General features: G+C 58.1%; 1 protein-coding gene across 13 annotated transcripts in view; it reads left to right on the top strand.

Annotated features, from left to right (window-relative positions):
* HDAC5 (histone deacetylase 5) overlaps window positions 1–20,274 on the top strand; it is a 37,216-nt gene extending 16,942 nt beyond the window's left edge. For 5 of the 13 annotated variants that reach the window (XM_086357439.1, XM_086357442.1, XM_086357438.1 and 2 more), the window contains 24 exons: window positions 7,997–8,256; window positions 8,338–8,482; window positions 8,595–8,709; window positions 9,103–9,233; window positions 9,363–9,509; window positions 9,599–9,711; window positions 10,009–10,140; window positions 10,358–10,580; window positions 11,833–12,044; window positions 12,708–13,001; window positions 13,741–13,906; window positions 14,774–14,907; window positions 15,451–15,571; window positions 16,029–16,078; window positions 16,220–16,327; window positions 16,708–16,763; window positions 16,892–16,979; window positions 17,834–17,953; window positions 18,211–18,308; window positions 18,469–18,587; window positions 19,255–19,388; window positions 19,672–19,756; window positions 19,900–20,065; window positions 20,153–20,274. In XM_086357439.1, coding sequence (XP_086213565.1) covers window positions 7,997–8,256; window positions 8,338–8,482; window positions 8,595–8,709; window positions 9,103–9,233; window positions 9,363–9,509; window positions 9,599–9,711; window positions 10,009–10,140; window positions 10,358–10,580; window positions 11,833–12,044; window positions 12,708–13,001; window positions 13,741–13,906; window positions 14,774–14,907; window positions 15,451–15,571; window positions 16,029–16,078; window positions 16,220–16,327; window positions 16,708–16,763; window positions 16,892–16,979; window positions 17,834–17,953; window positions 18,211–18,308; window positions 18,469–18,587; window positions 19,255–19,388; window positions 19,672–19,756; window positions 19,900–20,065; window positions 20,153–20,192 — 3,257 coding nt within the window. In that variant the 3' untranslated portion in view covers window positions 20,193–20,274. Of the gene's footprint in view, window positions 1–7,996; window positions 8,483–8,594; window positions 8,710–9,102; window positions 9,234–9,362; window positions 9,510–9,598; window positions 9,712–10,008; window positions 10,141–10,357; window positions 10,581–11,832; window positions 12,045–12,707; window positions 13,002–13,740; window positions 13,907–14,773; window positions 14,908–15,450; window positions 15,572–16,028; window positions 16,079–16,219; window positions 16,328–16,707; window positions 16,764–16,891; window positions 16,980–17,833; window positions 18,112–18,210; window positions 18,315–18,468; window positions 18,588–19,254; window positions 19,389–19,671; window positions 19,757–19,899; window positions 20,066–20,152 lie in introns of those variants that run through there. The other 8 variants (XM_086357443.1, XM_086357445.1, XM_086357441.1 and 5 more) reach the window with 3 other exon arrangements.
* The last annotated feature ends 20 nt before the right edge of the window (window positions 20,275–20,294 follow it).

The raw sequence follows: 20,294 nt of genomic DNA on the forward strand, positions 1-20,294 counted from the left end.
ACTGTGAGAAAGTACTTCTCAAACTTCCAGCCACAGAATTACCAAGCGGATATGTTAGGATGCAGATTTCCAAACTACTGCTCCCCTCAAGCCTAAGTTTCAGATTCCACAGGGCGGCCCAGGAACGAGCATTTTTAACACATCTCAGATGATTCCGATGTGAGTAGGTAGGCTCAGACCATGCTTGGCGTAAGGGCTTTGTGGACAGGGGTCCCGTGGACAGGGGTCGTGGGGCCTAGCAGCCTGCCAGTGGGTGTCGCCTGTCTCCCTAGAAGGCCTCGGTGAACTTTGGGACTCTTGGGAGAAGGGCTTACAACAGAGGGATGGAGGCCTTTGCTCTGGTCAGAGTCAAACCCAGCCCCCAGCAGCCTGGCAATCTTGAGACGGAGGGCATCTTGAGACCCTGGGGAGCAGGTGTCTAAATGCCAGCGGGGTTGGGGATTAGGACAAGTGGCCAGGGACACAGGGCACAGGGCTCAGGGCTGGGCTGTGCTTGTGGAGGAGAGACAGAGCTCCTGCCCTGGGGCCCCTGCTGTCCATCCCAGGTGTGGAGCAAGCAGTCCCAGCAACAGCTGCAGACTCTGAATGTCTTTAGTGTGCCTTTTAATTGCCTCTAGTATAGTGCCCGAGTGGTTCTTGAAAATGGCTGGGCTGAGAGAAGTGAAGCTACTTCTCCAGAGAGCAGCCCAAGACCAGTGACTCCTTCCGTCTTCACTAGTGAGAGATGATTTGTGCCTTCCACCAGGGCCCTAGTCAATCCTAAAGGAAATCAACCCTGAATATTCACTGGAAGGACTGATGCTGAAGCTCCAATACTTTGGCCACCTGATAGGAAGAGCCGACTCATTGGAAAAGTTCCTGATGCCGGGAAAGATGGAGGGCAGGAGGAGAAGAGGGTGACAGAGGATGAGATGATTGGATGGCATCATGGACTCAATGGACATGAGTTTGAGCAAACTCCGGGAGATAGTGAAGGACAAGAAAGCCTAACATGCTGCAGTCCATGGGGTTGCAAAGGTCGGCCATGACTGAGCGACTGAACAATAACAACACCCAGGGCTCTGCATCCCTTATGCTTAAGACTTTGCTGCCCTTGAGAGGCACAGTCTACCTCAAGGTTTCTGGGATTCTTTTCACTTGGTTCCCTTTTCCCTTGCACTCCTGGTTCTGGTGTTCTGGGGGCCAGCCAGGTGCCCCGTCTGGATCCCTGGACCCTCATAGAGTCTAGCTTTCTGCCCCATCTCTCATTAAATTTAGAAACAACTTTCTAGATTTCTCTTGGTTTTTGGTGCAAGGCAAGAGAGAGCCGGGCTTCTTTGATGGCTCAGTGGTAAAGAATCCGCCTGCTAATGCAGGAGAAGTGAATTTGATTCCTTTGTCAGGAAGATCCCCTGGAGAAGGAAATGGCAACTCACTCTAGTATTCGTAACTGGGAAATCGCATGGACAGAGGAGCCTGGCGGCTATAGTCTGCTGCTGCTGCTAAGTCGCTTCAGTCGTGTCCGACTCTGTGCGACCCCATAGACGGCAGCCCACCAGACTCCCCCGTCCCTGGGATTCTCCAGGCAAGAATACTGGAGTGGGTTGCCATTTCCTTCTCCAATGCATGAAAGTGAAAAGTGAAAGTGAAGTCTCTCAGTCGTGTCCGACTCTTAGCGACCCCATGGACTGCAGCCGACCCGGCTCCTCCATCCATGGGATTTTCCAGGCAAGAATACTGGAGTGGGGTGCCATTGCCTTCTCTGGGTGGCTATAGTCTATGGGGTCACAAAAGAGTCAGGCACGACTCAGTGACTAAACAACAGCAGCAAGAGAGAACCAGAAGACCCAGGATTAAGCCCTGCTGCCTCCTTTCCGGGTGACCTTGGATGAATTTCTTCCGACTCTGGCTTTACTTTACTCCTCTGTCAACTGGGGGAGTTGAGTCGCGGATCCTGCTGGCCCTTCCTTCAGTGACATTCTAAGAGTCTTTGAAATCAGTTTCATGTTGCTTTTTAAAAAATTTACTTATTTTTAATTGGAGGATAATTGCTTTACAATGTTGTGTTGTTTTCTTCCATACGTCAACATGAGTCAGCCATAGATATACATATATTCCCTCCCTTTTGAACCTCCCTCCCACCTCCTACCACATCCCACCCCTCTAGGTTTCATGTTGCTTCTGACTAGAGGGAGCTTAGGGTCCCCTGAGTCCTGGCCTCAGGAGGATGTAGAATGGTACTGGGGAGAGGAGTGTTGTCTGCAGCAGGTACAGAAAAGTTAGATGCCTTTATAGGCTTTCCCACCGCTAGACCCTGGTTCCCCAAGGGCACAGACCAAAACTTGTATTCATCTGAGTTAAGAAGTGCTTTGAAGGGACGGAGGGACCCCACTGCTGGCGGGTGAGCCTCAGAGGACAGTGTGGTCCTTCTTGGAGGTAGCAAGGCAAGGGAGGCGGGAGAGACATGCTGCCCTTGGGGGAAGGCTCCTCCCAAGGGGTACCTCCTCCAGCTCTGGGATCCAGTTTCCAGCCACACCAGCTTGTGTTGTGCGGGGCCCACCGGAAGGGATTTGATTGGGACAGGACCACAGAGTGACCTTGGGACAGTCTGACATGAGACAGCTAAGGCTTCATCCTGGCAGAGGTCTGAGCCTGACTTCCTTAGAATTCAGGCCATCTATGAACTTGTCCCCATGGAATCCCGAGTATTTTATTTCATGCACTTTAGAAACATTCTGAGAAGTGGTCCATAGACTCCGCCGAAGTGGTCCAGGACACACAAAAAATGTCAGGAGCCATTAATAGCCTCCACCAGTACCTCCTGAGATTTTCCCAGGCTTTGTGCCAAGCTCCACTGCATGTCTTATCTCTCTGGAGCCCCGGCAGCTCTGGGAGGTGGGTGCTTCCTCCCATTTCACAGATGCTTGCCTTGAGCCCAGGGAGGGGGCTCAGTGTCTTGCCCCAGAAAGAGCCTGGTTTGAACCCTGGCGTCTCTTACCCCAGAGCCCTCGCTCCTCACCATTACGTGATGTGTGTTGGCTTGCGTTTCAGGAGGAGTTGGGAAAATTGCTAGGTGAGAGTCATCCCCAGCTCGCACATGTGGAAATACTGTCTGCATTGTGGTAGAACCTGTCGAACCTAAATTGGCCTCTCTAGTCACGTAAGAGCACAGAAATAGATCATGGGAAACCGTCCTCGGTGGGGAGGGGTCATCGGCGTCACGGGGAGGAGTATGAAATGCTGTTCCCTGCTTTCTTCCAAAATCCCTCCAGGCCAGGAAAGGGATGAGAGCCTTTCCCCATTCTCCAGAGGTACAGAACGAGGTCACTGGATGTTTAAGGAAGTTGCTGACTCCCTGGCCTGCTGAGGGAGCTCCTGGGGGCCTGGGTGCTGGTGGAAGGCACTGCCCTCCAGGATGGGCTGCTAGCCTGTTACTCTCTAGAGGGGTCAGTTCTCCAGGGCCTGGGATGCCCCATTGGGGTTCGTGAACCTGCTTGAGCCAGGAGTCAAGACACCTGGGTTTGAGGCCCTGCTACTTCCTTGGAGGGATCTTCTGCAGAGCCGCCTCAGAGGCTTGGTCTCCTCGTCCATGTTACGAGCCTGCTGAAACAGAATTCCTTTTCTCCCTCTCCCCTCTTTTTTGGCGATTTAATTTATTTATATGGCCACGGCACACGGCCTGTGGTATTTTAGGTCCTCCGACCAGGGATCGAACCCATCCCCCCTGCGTCGGAAGGACCGAGTGTTAACCACCAGACCATCAGGGAAGTCCCTTCCCTCTTATTGTTGGGGGTGTGTAGACATTCCAAACTGCTTAATGCGCTCTTCCCTCATAATCTTTGTGCCCTGGCTCCCCTCCTTCCCCTAGCCTTCTGTGGCTGGTGGCTTCCAGGAGCAGGGTCTTTTTAGAGTCAAGTGTTCTGCCACTTAGGTCTGCCGGGTGGATCCACACACTGTGGAGTGCCCCAGGACTTTTCTCCAGGGGGAGCTCAAGGTACCTGCTGCTAGAGTTTGGGTCACAGGCACACTGGAGTTGGTGACTTCTCCAAGAGAAGGCCTGGGAGCTGGGGCATAGCTTGTGGTCTGTTCAGAGCAGGAGGCAGGCTTGACCTTGCCCTTGGGCAGCTCCATCTGTTTTTTATTTTGAACACTTTTCCCAAAGGTGCTGCTGAAACCCGCTCCTCATGTCCTAGAATCCCTTGTCTGCCTGGGGGCAGTGTCCCTTTGCCTGGGCACTCTCTTTATTAGTCTAAGCCTGTGCTGGCAGTCATCCCAGAGGTTACCCTGTCAGCACCTGCGTCATCTCCCCCGCCCCCCCGCTGCCCCACCACCCGTCTGGTGCGCCAGGAGCCAGGCTATCCCTGGTTGTACCGCCCAAAGAATCTGCTGTGGGAGCCCCCACTGGGCTGATGGGGTGATGGGGTTCGTGGAGAGACTGGAAGCCCGGCGAGATGGGAAGGAAGTGTCCACTGAAGTGTCACTGGCGCTCAGTTGTCCACATGAGCAGGGCAGAGCGCTTCCCTCTGAGCCAGAGCCTGGTGTGTGCAGGGCCACACTCTTGACAGCTGCCCACCTAGCTGCCTGGGCTGGGGCTTCTCCAGGGAGACAGTGTTGGTTAGTCCTGCCGAAAGCTGGGGGACAGGATGCTGTTACTGCTTGTTCCTACGGCCGCGGCTCCCGGCCGGCAAGGTCAGAGCTCCCGGAAGGGGTGGAGTATGGAGCAGGGCAGACCTGGTCCTTTCTGTCTCCCTTTGCAGGAGGTCCCTGAGCCAGCTGCTGGCTTCCTTTCGACTTCCTGCAACTCTGTCAGGCGGAGGCATGGGATAGGGGACTGTGCCCTCCCACGTGATCCCTTCCCTGGCCTTGGCTAGCCAGGGTCCCCAGCCTGCCCTCTTAGGGTCCAGCAGTCCTTGCATCTCCTTTCTTCCCTTTCCAGGAGTCCTCCCGTCCTCCTCCTCCCACCAGGAGGCGGTCAAGAGCTTCCTATCATGACACACCCATTTCCCCTCCAGGTGCTTGGTTCTCATGGCCGCCACTGCCACCTGCTCTGCTCATGCCAAACTGGGTGAGGGCGCAGACCCTTGAGGGGAGGCAGGCTCTAGATTTTGTGCCCAGAAAACTACATCTGGGGGGCTCTGTGTCCCCCCCACCCCACCGCTGACCCTTTCCCTGACTCCAGCTGTCCAGTCTCGGCACCGTCCATCTTGGATGGAGCTGGGTTACTACCTGGCAGACCCAGGGGGTGCCGCATCCTGTTTGGGCCCCACAGGGCCTGCAGATTAATATTCCCCAGTTGCCTGTGCTTCCTGCTTGTATGGGAGCAAGACTGCTGTGGAGCCCGCTGGCCACCCCACCACCTGCATTCCAGCGGGGCTGCAGCTGCAACGGCAGCACAGGACCCACCCTCTCCACTGCTGCTGTGGCGGCGGCGGCCGCACAGGGGCCCCGGTGGGAGAGTCCCCACGGCTGAGCCCATGGCCTCTCTGCAGGGCTCCGGCAGGGGAAGCCAGCACTGCTGGCAGCAGTTCCAGCCCAAGCAGGGTTATCTGCTGGGAGCCAGGAGTGCTTGGACCCTTGCCCTTCCCTGGATGGGCGGGCTGGCATCCGGCTCCTGCAGCTCTGGAGCTGCCGGGAGCAGCAGGTTGAAGCCTGTCCACCTCTTGGCCAAGCGATCAGAGTACCACAGGCCAAGCCAGCCTTGCCGAGGAACAGATAACTCTCCAGCCAGCCTGGGGCCCTGCTGGATATTTCCAGGGCTGGGGACACCCGAGGCTGGCTGCTGGCTTCTTGTTGCCACCCTGCTTTTGCACCCCGGACAGGGCCGTCCACCTCCAGAAAGGGCCTCTGTAGTTCCCCAGGGTCTTTCCTCCTGGTGCTGGGGCAGGACATGGGTTGGGAAGGAAAGTGAGCGAGCATGTGTGTGTGTGTAACCCCACCCTCCTGGCCACATCTGGCCACTCCTGCAGATGTGGCTCTGGCCTTGTGGCCGCAGAGTCGTCAGTGTGGCTGGCGGGCAAACCACAGAGGAATGTGCCCGGCTGTGCTGGGGGAAGAAGGGCTGCTGGGGAGCGAGGGAGATCCTGTGCTCAGGCTACCTTCCCTCTCCCACCTCCAGTGGGCTTGGGGGCCACGTTCAGCCATGAGGATAGCATGACCTTGGCCTTCAGCAGGCCTTGCCCCTGCCTTGATGACATTCATTCAGGCTTCCTAGGGAGAGCCAGGCTCATAGACCGCAGAGGGTGTGGGAGCCTTTCTTATTAGCTCAGCCCTTCACCCCCCTCCCAGCTCCCTCTCCACTCCTGATAAGGGATGGTGGTAGAGGCCTGGGCCTGTTTGCGAGGGCAGGGGACTCTGGCTGCCATGAGAATGGTAGGGTCTTTCCGTCTCCAGGCCTGGGTTGGCGTGGGCCTCCTTGCCACCGGAAAGTCTTCCCAGCTCCCCGTGACCTCCCTGGACCAGAGTGGGGAAAGTGAGGGCTGTCTTTGGAGAAAGAAATGGAAAAGAACAAGACGGCTTGGCTCTGCCTCTCTCACTTCCTCCTTCCCAGGCAGTGGGTAGCCTGCCTTCCCTTTCCTGCAGGCGTCAGGAGGCTTTGTGGGGTTTGGGCTGGGCTTGGAGCTCCCTGCTGGCCTGGTGTTTGCCCAGTTGCCCTGGCAACCACAGGGCAGTGGTGGGGAGTGATGACATTGAGCGGCCAGAGGACAGTGTACAGGGATCAAGAGGTCGAGACCCATCTTTTCCCATAAGTCCATTGGAATCTGTTGCCGTTCCCTGGGGCCCCTTGGCCCATTGTCCACTTGGGGGCCTGGACCCAAGGTCTGGGGGCCCAGCAGGTCCCTCCACTCCTTTTCTCTTCCCAGCGGGTTCTCCCTGGGACTGGAGTTCTGAGATCTCTGCCTAGGCTCCAGCCCCCCGCACCCCTGCCATTACCCTTCTTCCTGTCTGATTCCCTTTCCTTTCCTGTCTCCTCCTCCCACCTCCTCCCTGTGCCTGCCCGCCCATTCTCTCTCTCTCCTCCCCCCTCCCCCCAGGCACAGCTGCTGTTTGGCTCACTCTATATATAGCGGCATTTTCAGGGTAATTACAATAAAACTGTTGAAAGGAGATAATCCAGCAAAGGAAGCGAGTCTGACTCCCAGCCCCCTCCAGTCCCTGGTTTGGTGCCGCCCTGCACCCCCTTCCCTTGCAGCCTCCTGCTCCCACCCCACTCCCTGTTCCCATAGCCTCACCCTCCCACCCCATCTGCCCTAGCTGAGTGTGAGGTAGGGAACAGGAGAATGGATAGACTGTCCATTGTCCATGGGGGTGTCCACAGACCTTTCCTAGACTTACTGAGGCCCCTGGCTGCCAGCCCCATCAGTTCTAGAACCAATGTCGATGCCTTGGTTTCTCCTGTACTATAGGCTTTTTGGCAGGGACAGTGTGGTGTTGAGAGGTGGGGGAGGAAGCACAGGAAGGATGGTGGTTAAAAGCATAGGATTTGGATTCACATCTTAGTTCATTGATCACCTGGGCTGTCTGTCTTTGATCATGTTACTTAAACCTCTCTAAAATCTCAGTTTCCTTATCACGAAAGTAATTCAGGAAGATCCCCTGGAGGAAGACATGGAAACCCATTCTAGTATTCTTGCCTGGAGAATCCCATGGGCAGAGGAGCCTGGCAGTCTCTACAGTCCATGGGATCGCAAAGACTCGGACACGGCTGAAGTGATTTAGCACACGCACACACCAAATTCACATAAAATGTCCAGTGGTCATCTTTGTTAAATACTCATGATCTTCCAGGTACCCTGCTGTACTTATGCACATTTTTGTAGTGAAGTTCATGGCTTCAGTCTCATTTAATGAAGGCAGAAGGCTGTATTCACTGAGCAGAGGGATTTGACTCCCCTCACCCCCATCCTCCATTCTCTTGGGGTCTAGTAATCCTGCCTGGTAGTTTTCTGGGCCCCAGGCATGGCAGCCAGGGCCCGGTGCGGATGGCCTGCTGACCCCTTCCTGGTTCTTCTCTCCACAGTAGAGGTGAAACCGGTGCTGCCAGGAGCCATGCCCAGCTCCATGGGGGGCGGGGGAGGAGGCAGCCCCAGCCCCGTGGAGCTGCGGGGGGCTCTGGCAGGCCCTGTGGACCCCACGCTGCGGGAGCAGCAACTGCAGCAGGAGCTCCTGGCACTCAAGCAGCAGCAGCAACTGCAGAAGCAGCTTCTGTTCGCTGAGTTCCAGAAACAGCATGACCACCTGACCCGGCAGCATGAAGTCCAGCTGCAGAAGCACCTCAAGGTGAGCGTGGGGGCCAGGGCACCCAGACCTCCGAGCCCCGCCCTGGACTCAGCTCACCTTGCCTCCCCACTGCCCCTGCAGCAGCAGCAGGAGATGCTGGCAGCCAAGAGGCAGCAGGAGCTGGAGCAGCAGCGGCAGCGGGAGCAGCAGCGGCAGGAGGAGCTGGAGAAGCAGCGGCTCGAGCAGCAGCTGCTCATCCTTCGAAACAAGGAGAAGAGCAAAGAGAGTGAGGCTGGGGCGCCTCTGGGTTAGCGGGGTCACAGCTGGGATTACTGCCCCTCCCCCAGCCGTGGGGTCCTGGCCCCCAGCTCCTGGGTCAGCTGTGGCCTATCCCACAGGTGCCATCGCCAGCACTGAGGTGAAGCTACGGCTCCAGGAATTCCTCCTGTCGAAGTCAAAGGAGCCCACACCAGGCGGCCTCAACCATTCCCTCCCACAGCATCCCAAATGCTGGTATGACCCTTGACAGGCATGGGTTGCAGAGGTGCCCAGCTCAAGGGCTGCCTGGCTGCAGGCAGACATGGGGCTTCTGGGCTGAAGTCATGTAGGGGCCCTGCAATCTCTCCTAGGAGATGGGACCCTCCCCCGTCCCCCGCACTCCTGGTTTCTCTCCTCGCTGCCCTCCCCAAGATCCATTTCGTATCACCATAGGCAGTGGATGTTTCATAAATGTAGATTGCTCGGTTGCGGGTCCAGCTGGCTGGGTGATCCCCTAGACCTGTCTCCATCTCCTCCCTCTACCCCAAAGGCTGGGTGATCCCCTAGACCTGTCTCCATCTCCTCCCTCTACCCCAAAGGCTGGGTGATCCTCTAGACATGTCCCCATTCCTTCTCTCCACCACGCAGGGGAACCCACCATGCTTCTTTGGACCAGAGTTCCCCTCCCCAGAGCGGCCCCCCTGGGACGCCTTCCTCCTACAAACTGCCTTTGCTTGGGCCCTACGACAGCCGCGATGACTTCCCCCTCCGCAAAACAGGTGAGTACAGCCTGGCCGCCCAGGTTAATGGGGGGGTGGGGTCAGGCAGAGGTGGGAATGTGGAAGGGCCAGGCTGCAGGTGTGTCCGCTTGTGTGGACGTGTCTGAGCCCCAGCTGCCTTCTCCCCAGCCTCCGAACCCAACTTAAAAGTACGTTCGAGGCTAAAGCAGAAGGTGGCCGAGCGGAGAAGCAGTCCCCTCTTGCGTCGCAAGGATGGGACTGTCATTAGCACCTTTAAGAAGAGAGCTGTTGAGATCACAGGTGCCGGACCTGGGGGTAAGGGCTCGTCTCTTGTCCCTGTTCTGAGGGCCGGGGAGTGGGGGGGCTGCTCCGAGCGGCCCAGGTGACAGCCGCCTCTCCCGTAGTGTCCGCCGTGTGTAACAGCGCACCAGGCTCTGGCCCCAGCTCTCCCAACAGTTCCCACAGCACCATCGCGGAGAATGGCTTTACGGGCTCGGTTCCCAACATCCCCACCGAGGTACAGGCCCACCAGGGACTGAGCGGGTGGGCCAGAGCTGCTTCCTGTCCCGTGCGGTCTGTCTGGCTGAGAGTGCCCAGCAGGGGCCTTTCTGCCCCGCATGGACAGACTGGAGGGACCTTTTGCCCCGAAGTGGGATGTGTCCTGTGGGCCTCTGCATGGCTCTGACCTCTCAGTTCCCCCAGGTGGGGCTTGGTGTGGGAAGTGGGGTGCCATTCGGAGCCCTCTGCCTTGCCCTGGCCCCAGGTGGCTGTCCTTTGCCTGCTCTCATGCCTGTCTCTCCCAACTGCTCCCCAGATGCTCCCCCAGCACCGGGCCCTCCCTCCGGACACCTCCCCCAACCAGTTCAGCCTCTACACGTCTCCCTCTCTGCCCAACATCTCCCTAGGGCTGCAGGCCACGGTCACTGTCACCAACTCGCACCTCACCGTGAGTACGGGGCACGTCCCCTCTGGTGTTGAGATCTTTGGTCCTGGATCCCCCCAGCTGGCGCATTTGTCCTCCCAAGGTCCTGAGGGAGATCAGAAGGTCCTCCCCAAAGGTGGGGGTGGGCAGAGGGTAGGTGAGGGATGCTGGTTCAACGTTGGCAGACCTTGGGGGGCAGTTATAAACCCTTCTCTCATCGCCATCTCCTGTCCCACCCCAGGCCTCCCCGAAGCTGTCGACGCAGCAGGAGGCCGAGAGGCAGGCCCTCCAGTCCCTGCGGCAGGGCGGTGCACTGACGGGCAAGTTCATGAGCACATCCTCCATCCCTGGCTGCCTGCTGGGCGTGGCACTGGAGGGCGACTCGAGCCCCCACGGGCATGCCTCACTGCTGCAGCACGTGCTGCTGCTGGAACAAGCCCGGCAGCAGAGCACCCTCATTGCTGGTGAGTGGCAGGCAGCTGTGCGAGGAGGGGGTGTGGCCAGACCCCATCCTGAGGGCTCAGCTGGAGGGACCACTTATCAGGGAGAAGTAGCCAGGGATACTCACCAGGCATGTCACAGCTCCCCTCAGCGGCATCATTGATTTTTTCCGCATTCTACAGATGCTATTGAGTCCCTGCAGCCAGCCAGGCACTGTACCTGACCTCTACCATCCTAATGGAGCTCCTATTCCAGGGCAGTGCCATCCAGTAGAAATATAATACAAGCGGCACATGTACTTTAAAGTGTTTGTTGTAGTAGCCACGTTAAAAAATGCAAAAAGAAATTGGTGAAATTAATAACTTATACCTAACTCAGTCTATCTAGGATGTTATTATCGGAACATACAATGAATGTAAAGAGTTAGCAGTGAAATATTTTATTTTGTTTTCATACTGTCTTTTAACCCTGGTGGATATTTCATACTTAGAGCACATCTTAGTTTAGACAGGGCACATTGCAAGTGCTCAGTGGTCATGTGTGACTGGCAGCTATAGGATTGGACAGCATAGCTTTAGACAGACAGCCTATAAGGACCTGGCAGCATCAGAAGAGGTTCTGCTTAAAAGTCTCATGATCTTGGCCCCTAGGCTTCTCAGCCCTGTGGGATCCATGTCCATGATCAGGGAGGTCTTACAGCTGGGGAGAACTAGTCATTGTTCATGCACAAGGAGGGCCCAAAACTGTGTATTTGTAAGTGACTTAAAGGGAGTATGTAGTGTGTGTTTGTTAGTCGTTTCCGACTCTGCGGCCCCATGGACTGTAGCCTGCCAGGCTCCTCTGTCTGGGATTCTCTTGGCAAGAATACTGGAATGGGTTGCCATTCCCTTCTCCTAACCTAGGGCTCAAACCTGGGTCCCTGCACTTCAGGCAGATTCTTTTGAGCCACCAGAGAAGCCCAGGAACTCTGATAGTTGGTAAAAATGTTCCTGGGCCTACCGTAAAAGTTTGACTAAATGAATTAAAGGGAGGGAACAGTGAATCCAGGAAGTCTTGCTGGAGGTGGTGACTCTGAGCAGCAAGACTGTTCAGTTGTAGGGAGGAGGAAGAATAGGTCTCATCTGGGGGCAGAGGTGCTCCAGGCCCCTCCCAGGTTCCACCCCCTGCCCCGCCCCAGGGGGTAGGGCGCTGTTCCAGAAGGAAGAGAGTCTGGGGTGGGAGTGGGGAGCCTGGTGCCCTAACAGTAATGCTTGCTCCCCTTCCCCCACCTCATAGTGCCGCTCCACGGGCAGTCCCCGCTGGTGACGGGTGAGCGCGTGGCCACCAGCATGCGGACAGTGGGCAAGCTCCCGCGGCACCGGCCCCTGAGCCGCACCCAATCCTCGCCGCTGCCCCAGAGCCCCCAGGCCCTGCAGCAGCTGGTCATGCAGCAGCAGCACCAGCAGTTCCTGGAGAAGCAGAAGCAGCAGCAGCTGCAGCTGGGCAAGGTGAGCCAGGAGAATCCGACATCCGGGGCTGTGCTGGGGGCAGGACACAAGGGTGCTGGGCTGGCTGGGCAAGGTGAGCTGGGAGAAGCCAACATCCGGGGCTCTGCTAGGGGCAGGACAGAGGGTGCTAGGCTGGCAGAGAGGGAGGCACATCTGACCTCCTCGGCCACTCCCTGCTGCATCAGAGGAGTCACCTTGCCCTTTTTCTTTAGAGAATATATTGTGTGTGTGTTTTTTTTTGGGGGGGGGGAATATTTATGTATTGTTAAAGCTCATTATTTTATTTACTTATTTATTTTTGGCTGCAGGCTTTCTCTGGTTGCAATGCACAGGCTTATCACTGCAGTGGTTTCTCTTGTTGTGAGGCATGGATCCTAGAGTGAGGGCTCTGTAGTTATGGTATGAGGACTTAGTTTGCCTCTGAAAAGTGGGGTTTTAGTTCCAGGACCAGGGATCGAACCTGTGGTCCCCCATAGGTTGACAGGTGGCTTCTTAGCCACTGGAGCACCAGGGAAGTCCCCACCTTGCCTTTTTCTGTCCACATCAAAGCTCTGTATGGGCTGGGTGGCCACACAGAGAAGTGCAGGAATAGATTCTCCGGGGCCTTGGGCTGCATGGCTGTGCCCTGCTCCCAGCTGATGGGCCTCCTGGCTCTGCTTCCAGATCCTTACCAAGACGGGGGAGCTGCCACGGCAGCCCACCACCCACCCCGAGGAGACAGAGGAGGAGCTGACGGAGCAGCAGGACGCCTTGCTGGGGGAGGGAGCCCTGACCATACCCCGAGAAGGCTCCACGGAGAGTGAGAGCACCCAGGAAGACCTGGAGGAGGAGGAAGAGGAGGAGGAGGAAGAGGAGGAGGAGGAGGAGGAGGACTGCATCCAGGTCAAGGACGAGGAGCGCGAGAGCGGTGCTGAAGAGGGGCCCGACTTGGAGGAGTCCAGTGCTGGTTACAAAAAGGTGGCCCCCTGCGCCCCGGCCCTTGATCACCAGCCGTCTGTCCTCCCGCCTCCTCTTTCCGCCTTTGCCCTTCCCTCTCCTCAGTCTGCAGTTTCCAGGCTGTGCCCAGGGGAGCAGGAAAGAGACAAGGGGCTTCGGAAGGGAGAGAGGTGGTGTCAGTCTTAGAGCTCTCTCTGCCCTGTCTGCCAGCCCCTCCCTCTGACTGTGACTGCCCCCGCCTGTCTGCTTGTGTGTGTGTGTGTGTGCGCGTGCGTGCGCACACGCACACTCGGATGCACGTGGCCTGTGTATATCTGCGTCTCTGCCTACGTAGGGCCGGTTGTGCGTCGGTCTCTGCGTGCGTGCGTGTGTACACACCCGCCCCCGCTGTTACTACAGTCTGCCCTGGCGCCGAGCTAGCGCACACTCCATTCATGGCGGACACAGCTGAGCCCTCTGGGCCTGACTCATCCCACCCCCTCCCACGCCCCCGTCCCTCCCAGCAGCTTACCTCAATGTTTCTCTGGTAGCATGACTCATCTCGTCCCCCCATCCCTCCCCATCTCCTCAGGGATGGAGATGAAGATGGAGATGGCTAAGACTGGAGTGTCTCCTGTCCCTGGAGGGAGGAGCTGGAGGAAGGAGGAGATCTGGAAGAGAGGGTTGGATTCAGGCCCCCCGGGAGGCCCTAGGGCACCTGTCCTAACTTCCGTCTCAGCCTCGGCCTCACCCAGGCTCCCTCCCGCTCTCTCTTTCCCAGGCATTTGCAGACACCCAGCAGCTGCAGCCGCTGCAGGTGTACCAGGCACCCCTCAGCCTGGCCACTGTGCCCCACCAGGCCCTGGGCCGCACCCAGTCCTCACCTGCTGCCCCTGGGGGCATGAAGAGCCCCCCAGACCAGCCCACTAAGCACCTCTTCACCACAGGTGAGCCCTTCCCCCATGAGCCGTCTTTCCATTGTGTGTGTTGCGGCAGGGGGTGGCATGCTGTGCATGGCATGGCATCTGGTCTTGGGCGTTGTGAAGGGATGAGATATAGCCTCTGCCCTGGAGGGATGGCCAGGGACCCTCAGAACACCCTGAAGGGAGGGAACAGGCCTTGGCTGTCTCCCTGTGTGCACAGCCACCTGTGGTCATGGTGGCAGCCTTTGCTTCACTGGGCAGGTGTGGGTGAATGTCCATGTACTCCGGGAGCAGCATCTTTCTCAGGGCACCCCCGCCCCACACCGAGGGACCACTGATTTTGCTTCCTCGATACCTCTGCCCTGGAGGCCTGGGTGGAGGGAGCCCGCTATCTCAGTGGGGCCGTGCTCCTCTAGCTCTTTCCCCTCCCTTTAAGGTTAAGAGTGAAGGCCTCAGTCAATTCCAGAAGGCTCTTCCACGTGAAACTGGCCAGAGCTGGGCTCTGTAGGGGCACGGATGGTCCCTTTGAGGGGCCCCACTTGAGGATGGTCCCCACTCACCAATGGGGTGTGGGGGTGGGGGGCAGCACACAGAGGCTCTGACGGGGGATGAAGGGAAGGAGGAGGTGCCATGAGGTTAAAGCGGATGGTGGTGTCAGGCAGCCTGGTGGAGGCTTGAGGAACAGGGAGACTGCTGACAGGCGGTGATGGGGGAAAGGAATTTCAGGAAGAGAAGAGGAGCAGGCATGTGGGAGGGCAGCTGGAGTGGCCATGAGGAGGGGCTGGGACCAGGGTGGGCCAGGGAGAGCTCGGTGAGCTCTGCTGAGGGTGGCGGGCCGGGCTGTGACACGGCCCGGAGCTGTGCTGGCTGACAGGTGTGTCTCCGGCCCAGGTGTGGTCTACGACACGTTCATGCTGAAGCACCAGTGCATGTGCGGGAACACACACGTGCACCCCGAGCACGCTGGCCGGATCCAGAGCATCTGGTCCCGGCTGCAGGAGACAGGCCTGCTCAGCAAGTGTGAGGTAAGGGGGTCCCCCCTCCTTCCAGCCTGCACCTCAAACCCAGTGAAAGTCCTGTTTCTCGTGTCAAGGATGCCTCTGTCTGTGTCTCTTCCTCATTCTCTTTTCAACCCCTGACTTCAGGGTCAGGCCCCCGTGTGCTTCCCAGTTCCATCCTTTGTGGCCTGGTGCCCCCCATGGTCCCCAGCTGAATGGGGGAGGGTCCTGGGCTGGGGTCCCAGGGGGACTGAGGCATACTTTCTCAAAACTTTGCATCTCCTGGGACTTCCCCGGAGGGCCATTGATTAGGATTCGGCACTTCCACTGCAGGGGACCCAGGATCCATCCCTGCTTGGGAAACTAAGATCCTGTGTGTTGCATGGCATGGCCAAAAATAAAAAGAATGGCAATGTCCCATCGATTAAAAAAAAACCGCAACCACTTTTGGATCTCCTGAGGCTAGAGGGTGGCTTCATGTGCCCAGACTGTGGGGTGGAGAGAGGTGCTGGGCCTGCAGCGCCAGCCTAATCACCAGCAACCCCCTCTTGCTCCCCCCTCTCCCGACAGCGAATCCGGGGTCGTAAAGCCACGCTGGATGAGATCCAGACGGTGCACTCCGAGTACCACACCCTGCTCTACGGTACCAGCCCCCTCAACCGGCAGAAGCTGGACAGCAAGAAGCTGCTCGGTGAGCTGAGTGGCCAGCAGGGAGGGGTGGTGGGCCAGGCTGGGTCTGCTGCCCGGATGGGACAGGGGCTGTCAGGAGGACCATCCCCTGGTAGGCAAGTGGGTCTCCGTGGTTGCCACATCACAGGCCTCCAGAGGGCGCCATTCACACAGATTACAGCACGTGAGTGGGGTGTGTGCAGGAGGGCAGGAAGAGACTGGTCAGACCTGGTGATGGGCTGTGCCCTTCTGCCTCACCTGTCAGGCCCCTTTCTCCCTGCCGCCTGCCCCCGGGGAAGGATCGCCCCTCAGGACGGGGGACAGTCATCTCCCACCTGGCGTGGGGTGCAATGGCCTGTTCTCTGCTGGGGTCTGACCTTCTTTCTCTGTGACTGAGCTCCCTGCCCACTGCACATGCCCACCTGCGGCCCTGGCAGCGGAGGCGCCTTCTAGCGTAGCTCTGTCCCTCTTCCCTTCAGGCCCCATCAGCCAGAAGATGTACGCCATGCTGCCTTGCGGGGGCATTGGGGTGAGTAGGGCACCGGCCCATGGGGTTGGGCGGGTGGTGCTCCCAGCTCCAGCCCCTCCCTTCCCCCCACCATGGTTGCACCCCCCTTCTTGCCCTCCCCCTGCAGGGGGCACACTGAAGCCCACTCTCCTGCCCCTGCAGGTGGACAGCGACACTGTGTGGAACGAGATGCACTCCTCCAGCGCCGTGCGCATGGCGGTGGGCTGCCTGGTGGAGCTGGCATTCAAGGTGGCTGCAGGGGAGCTCAAGGTGAGTGTGTGTGGGCTGGCTGTGGCGGGGGTGGGGGATGACTTGGTCTTGCTGCCTGAGCAGCAGGGGATTGGGCAGCCTCAGCTTTCCCACCAGTAGGGCACCGTCCTCTGTAATCTCACCTCGCAGGTGCAGGTGTGAGGAGGAGGTGACAGCTCCAGGCGGACTAGGGGGTGAGGGGTAAAGAGAGACGACCTCAGAAGGTCGCTTCTGACCCATGCCGCCCTCAGCTGGCCACACTCCTAAAGGTTGTGTGACTGATGTTTCTCACATATGTTCTTTTCCTGGCTTATGCTTCTCGTCTGTGTCTACCCCGATCCATGGCCACCTTGCCCGCCTGTCTGCCTCTCGTCTCTGTTCCTCTGTCCACACCTCTTCAGAATGGATTTGCCATCATCCGGCCCCCAGGACACCACGCGGAGGAATCCACAGCCATGTGAGTGCCACCTCAGCCCTGCCCTGCCCCCCTCTCCCTCTCAGCAGAGCTGACACTGTGTATCTGTGGCTCCCAGCGCGAACGTCCAGTAAGGCTGACGCCCTGCCCTCTTCTTCCCCACCCCGCAGGGGATTCTGCTTCTTCAACTCAGTAGCTATCACAACCAAGCTCCTGCAGCAGAAGTTGAACGTGGGCAAGGTTCTCATCGTGGACTGGGTAGGCAGTGCCTGGTGGGACCAGGGTCAGCCTTCAGGAGTCCCCCACCCCAATCTCGTCCCATCATCCTCAGGGCCTGGAATGGGCTGGGCTGCTGACTCTGGGGTGTTAACCCAGCCCTCCCAGTCCCCTGGGGCTCCCTCTTCACTGGGGGAGACTCAAAAGTGGTTTTAGCTGCTGCCCCCCCATCCCCCGCAGCCTTGAACAGCCGAGGAGGTTTTTTTGCCTTGAGTGATAGAGATATCCCCTTGCCATTGCTAGAACCCCTCTTGACTGGGGACTGACACATGGTACTGCTTCATGGTCACCTTGCTTCCTAAGAAGTGGAATGTCTATTTGATAAATGGAGACACGGGGCTGTTGGGGGGACTCACCCAACTAAAGTCACTTAGCTTCTCCACCCCTGTGTCTCTCAGCAGAGGGAGAGGCCCCTACTGCTCCCGGTGAGCTGGGGAGTAGCCAGGAGCAAGCCTTGGCAAGAAAGGATCTGATTTCTCTAAAGCCTAGCTTGGGCTTCAGGGTTCATCACACTGGATTCTTCTTCAGAATGTTTCAATTCCTGCCTAACTTTACTGTCCCCCTCTGCGTGGGTAGAGGGGCCTTGCAGGGGGAGCCACCACCATTCATCCCCTGGCTTTGTGTCTCCTCTATGCAGTGCCACATCCTGGCCCACGGACCCTGGTTAAAGAAGCGTGGGGGGATTTCATTGTGAATGGAATATGGATGCCCTGTATCTAGGGGCAAGCTGCACTCCCAGAGTTCACCATAGGGTGAGGGTTGGGGGCAAGGTGAATTTTGACCTTTGGGTCAGAGCCTGGGCCATTTTTCCTGACGCCTCCACCCTTCCCCACTAGGACATTCACCATGGCAATGGCACCCAGCAAGCATTTTACAACGATCCCTCTGTGCTCTACATCTCCCTGCATCGCTATGACAACGGGAACTTCTTTCCGGGCTCTGGGGCTCCTGAAGAGGTACAGCTCCTGGGCTCAAACTCGGGGCCCACGGGGAGGTAGCAGAATGGGACCTGGCAGGGAGCCGTGGAGGCCCGTTGTGGTGCTGGTAACCTGGGGAGTCTGGGCTCCTAGTGGGAGGACCACGCCGGCCAGCTGCCCCTCCATGCAGAACAGAGGTCAGTGGAGTAAGGGCTGGAGGCAGGGCTGAGGGCGGGGCGACGTCTGGACTCCCCAGGCAGTGAGAGTAACCCCCTGCCCCCCCACCGTGCTGCCAGGTTGGCGGAGGGCCGGGCGTGGGGTACAATGTGAACGTGGCATGGACGGGAGGTGTGGACCCCCCCATCGGAGACGTGGAGTACCTAACGGCCTTCAGGTGGGGACTGAGAAGGGCCGGGGAGGGGTGGAAGCCTCTGGGCCCTGCCGTGGGAGGGGTAGAAAGCACAGAGTTTGGTCTGGGTGGAGGGGTCGGCCCTGTGGGGAGACAGGCCTGGCCGAGTCATCTGCCAGGGTCAGCTCGGGCCCTCCCTTTGCAGGACAGTGGTGATGCCCATTGCCCACGAGTTCTCACCTGATGTGGTCCTGGTCTCCGCTGGCTTTGATGCTGTTGAGGGACACCTGTCTCCGCTGGGTGGCTACTCTGTCACCGCCAGATGTGAGCCTGCTGGGGGACTGAGGGAGGCTATGGAGCAGTGATGATGGTGGGGATGAGCGGGAAGCTGGGAGGAGTGCTGTGCGTGCTTGCATGCCAAGTCGCTCCATTCGTGTCCAGCTCTCTGGCAACCCTGTGGACTGCAGTCCACTAGGCTCCTCTGTCCATAGGATTCTCCAGGCAAGAGTACTTTCCTGGAGTGGTTTGCCATTTCCTTCTTTACGGGAGCGTCCCCTTCTCTTATGTATCCTGCATTGGTGGGTGGGTTCTTTACCACTAGCGCCACCTGGGAAGCCATGGGAGGAACACGGGGACAGGTCTAGGACTTGGAATCATCCTGGCAGCATCCTCCTTTCTTCTGCAGCCCTGGCCTTGAGGGGCTGACAGGTTGGGGAGTGTACCTCCTCATGAAGTTGTAGAGTGACGATCCTTTGTGTTTCAGTGGTGGTTTCTCATGATACTCCTTAGGAGATGTATAACTGGATCTTTTTAGTCTCTTCATTTTGTCTTTAATGGAACATTCAATCCATGACATTGAGTTTTATTATGGATATCTGTTTTAAGGTTTAAAGCTGTTTGTCTCATCTCTTGTGTTTCTTTTTCTCTTTTTTTTTGAATTGATTTTCTTTCATTAACCATTTCATCTTCCTCCCTTCACCCATCCCTGAAGGTTTTGGCCACTTGACCAGGCAGCTGATGACGCTGGCAGGGGGCCGGGTGGTGCTGGCCCTGGAGGGAGGCCACGACCTGACCGCCATCTGTGATGCCTCTGAGGCCTGTGTCTCGGCGCTGCTCAGCGTGGAGGTAAGGGGTGCACAGAAGGGCTGGGGGAGGTGGGCCGGTAGGTCAGGGACCAAGGGGCCAGTGGGGTGGGGGAGGGACCCTTTCTTGGGTCAGGCAGCACCCAGGGTCCTTGGGGAGGTTTTTTTTTTTTGGTTCCCAAGGATCGCTGGTAGCCAGAGAAGACTTTCTGAATAGAGGTTTCTCAAAAGGCTATGCTTGCCCCTGTCATGGGGCTGACTCGGGTGGTTAGAGGGGCAGCCACGGCCACTCCCAACCCTAAGCTTGTTCTTCTTTCTCCTGCCAGCTGCAGCCCTTGGACGAGGCAGTCTTGCAGCAAAAGCCCAACATCAACGCAGTGGCCACGCTGGAGAAAGTCATTGAGATCCAGAGTACGTGGGGACAGGCAGAGAGGCTCAGGCCCCAGCTTGCTGAGTAGAGGCGAAAAACTTGACTGCACACCAGGGCTGGGGAAAGTCCATACGGTTGGGGGTTTCTGCCCCTCCTTGACCCCCTGCCCACCCCTCATCCACAGGTAAACACTGGAGCTGTGTGCAGAGGTTCGCTGCTGGCCTAGGCCGTTCCCTGCGGGAGGCCCAGGCAGGTGAGACAGAGGAGGCTGAGACTGTGAGCGCCATGGCCTTGCTGTCGGTGGGGGCCGAGCAGGCCCAGGCGGCTGCAGCCCGGGAGCACAGCCCCAGGTGAGGCTCCCCCCCATCTCGCAGCCCTCGCCCAAGCTGCCCCCACCACCATTGCCTCAACGCCTCTCCCTGTGCTTGTCCCCACAGGCCAGCAGAGGAGCCTATGGAACAGGAGCCTGCCCTGTGACGCCCTGGCCCCCATCTCTCTGGGCTTCATCATTGTGATTTTGTTTATTTTTTCTATTAAAAACAAAAAGTCACACATTCAACAACGTGTGCTGTGTGGGTC

Source organism: Bos grunniens, chromosome 19 (assembly GCF_055505025.1).
Source record: "Bos grunniens cultivar Pamir isolate PY7600 chromosome 19, Bosgru_T2T1.0, whole genome shotgun sequence".
Lineage (NCBI taxonomy): Eukaryota > Metazoa > Chordata > Mammalia > Artiodactyla > Bovidae > Bos > Bos grunniens.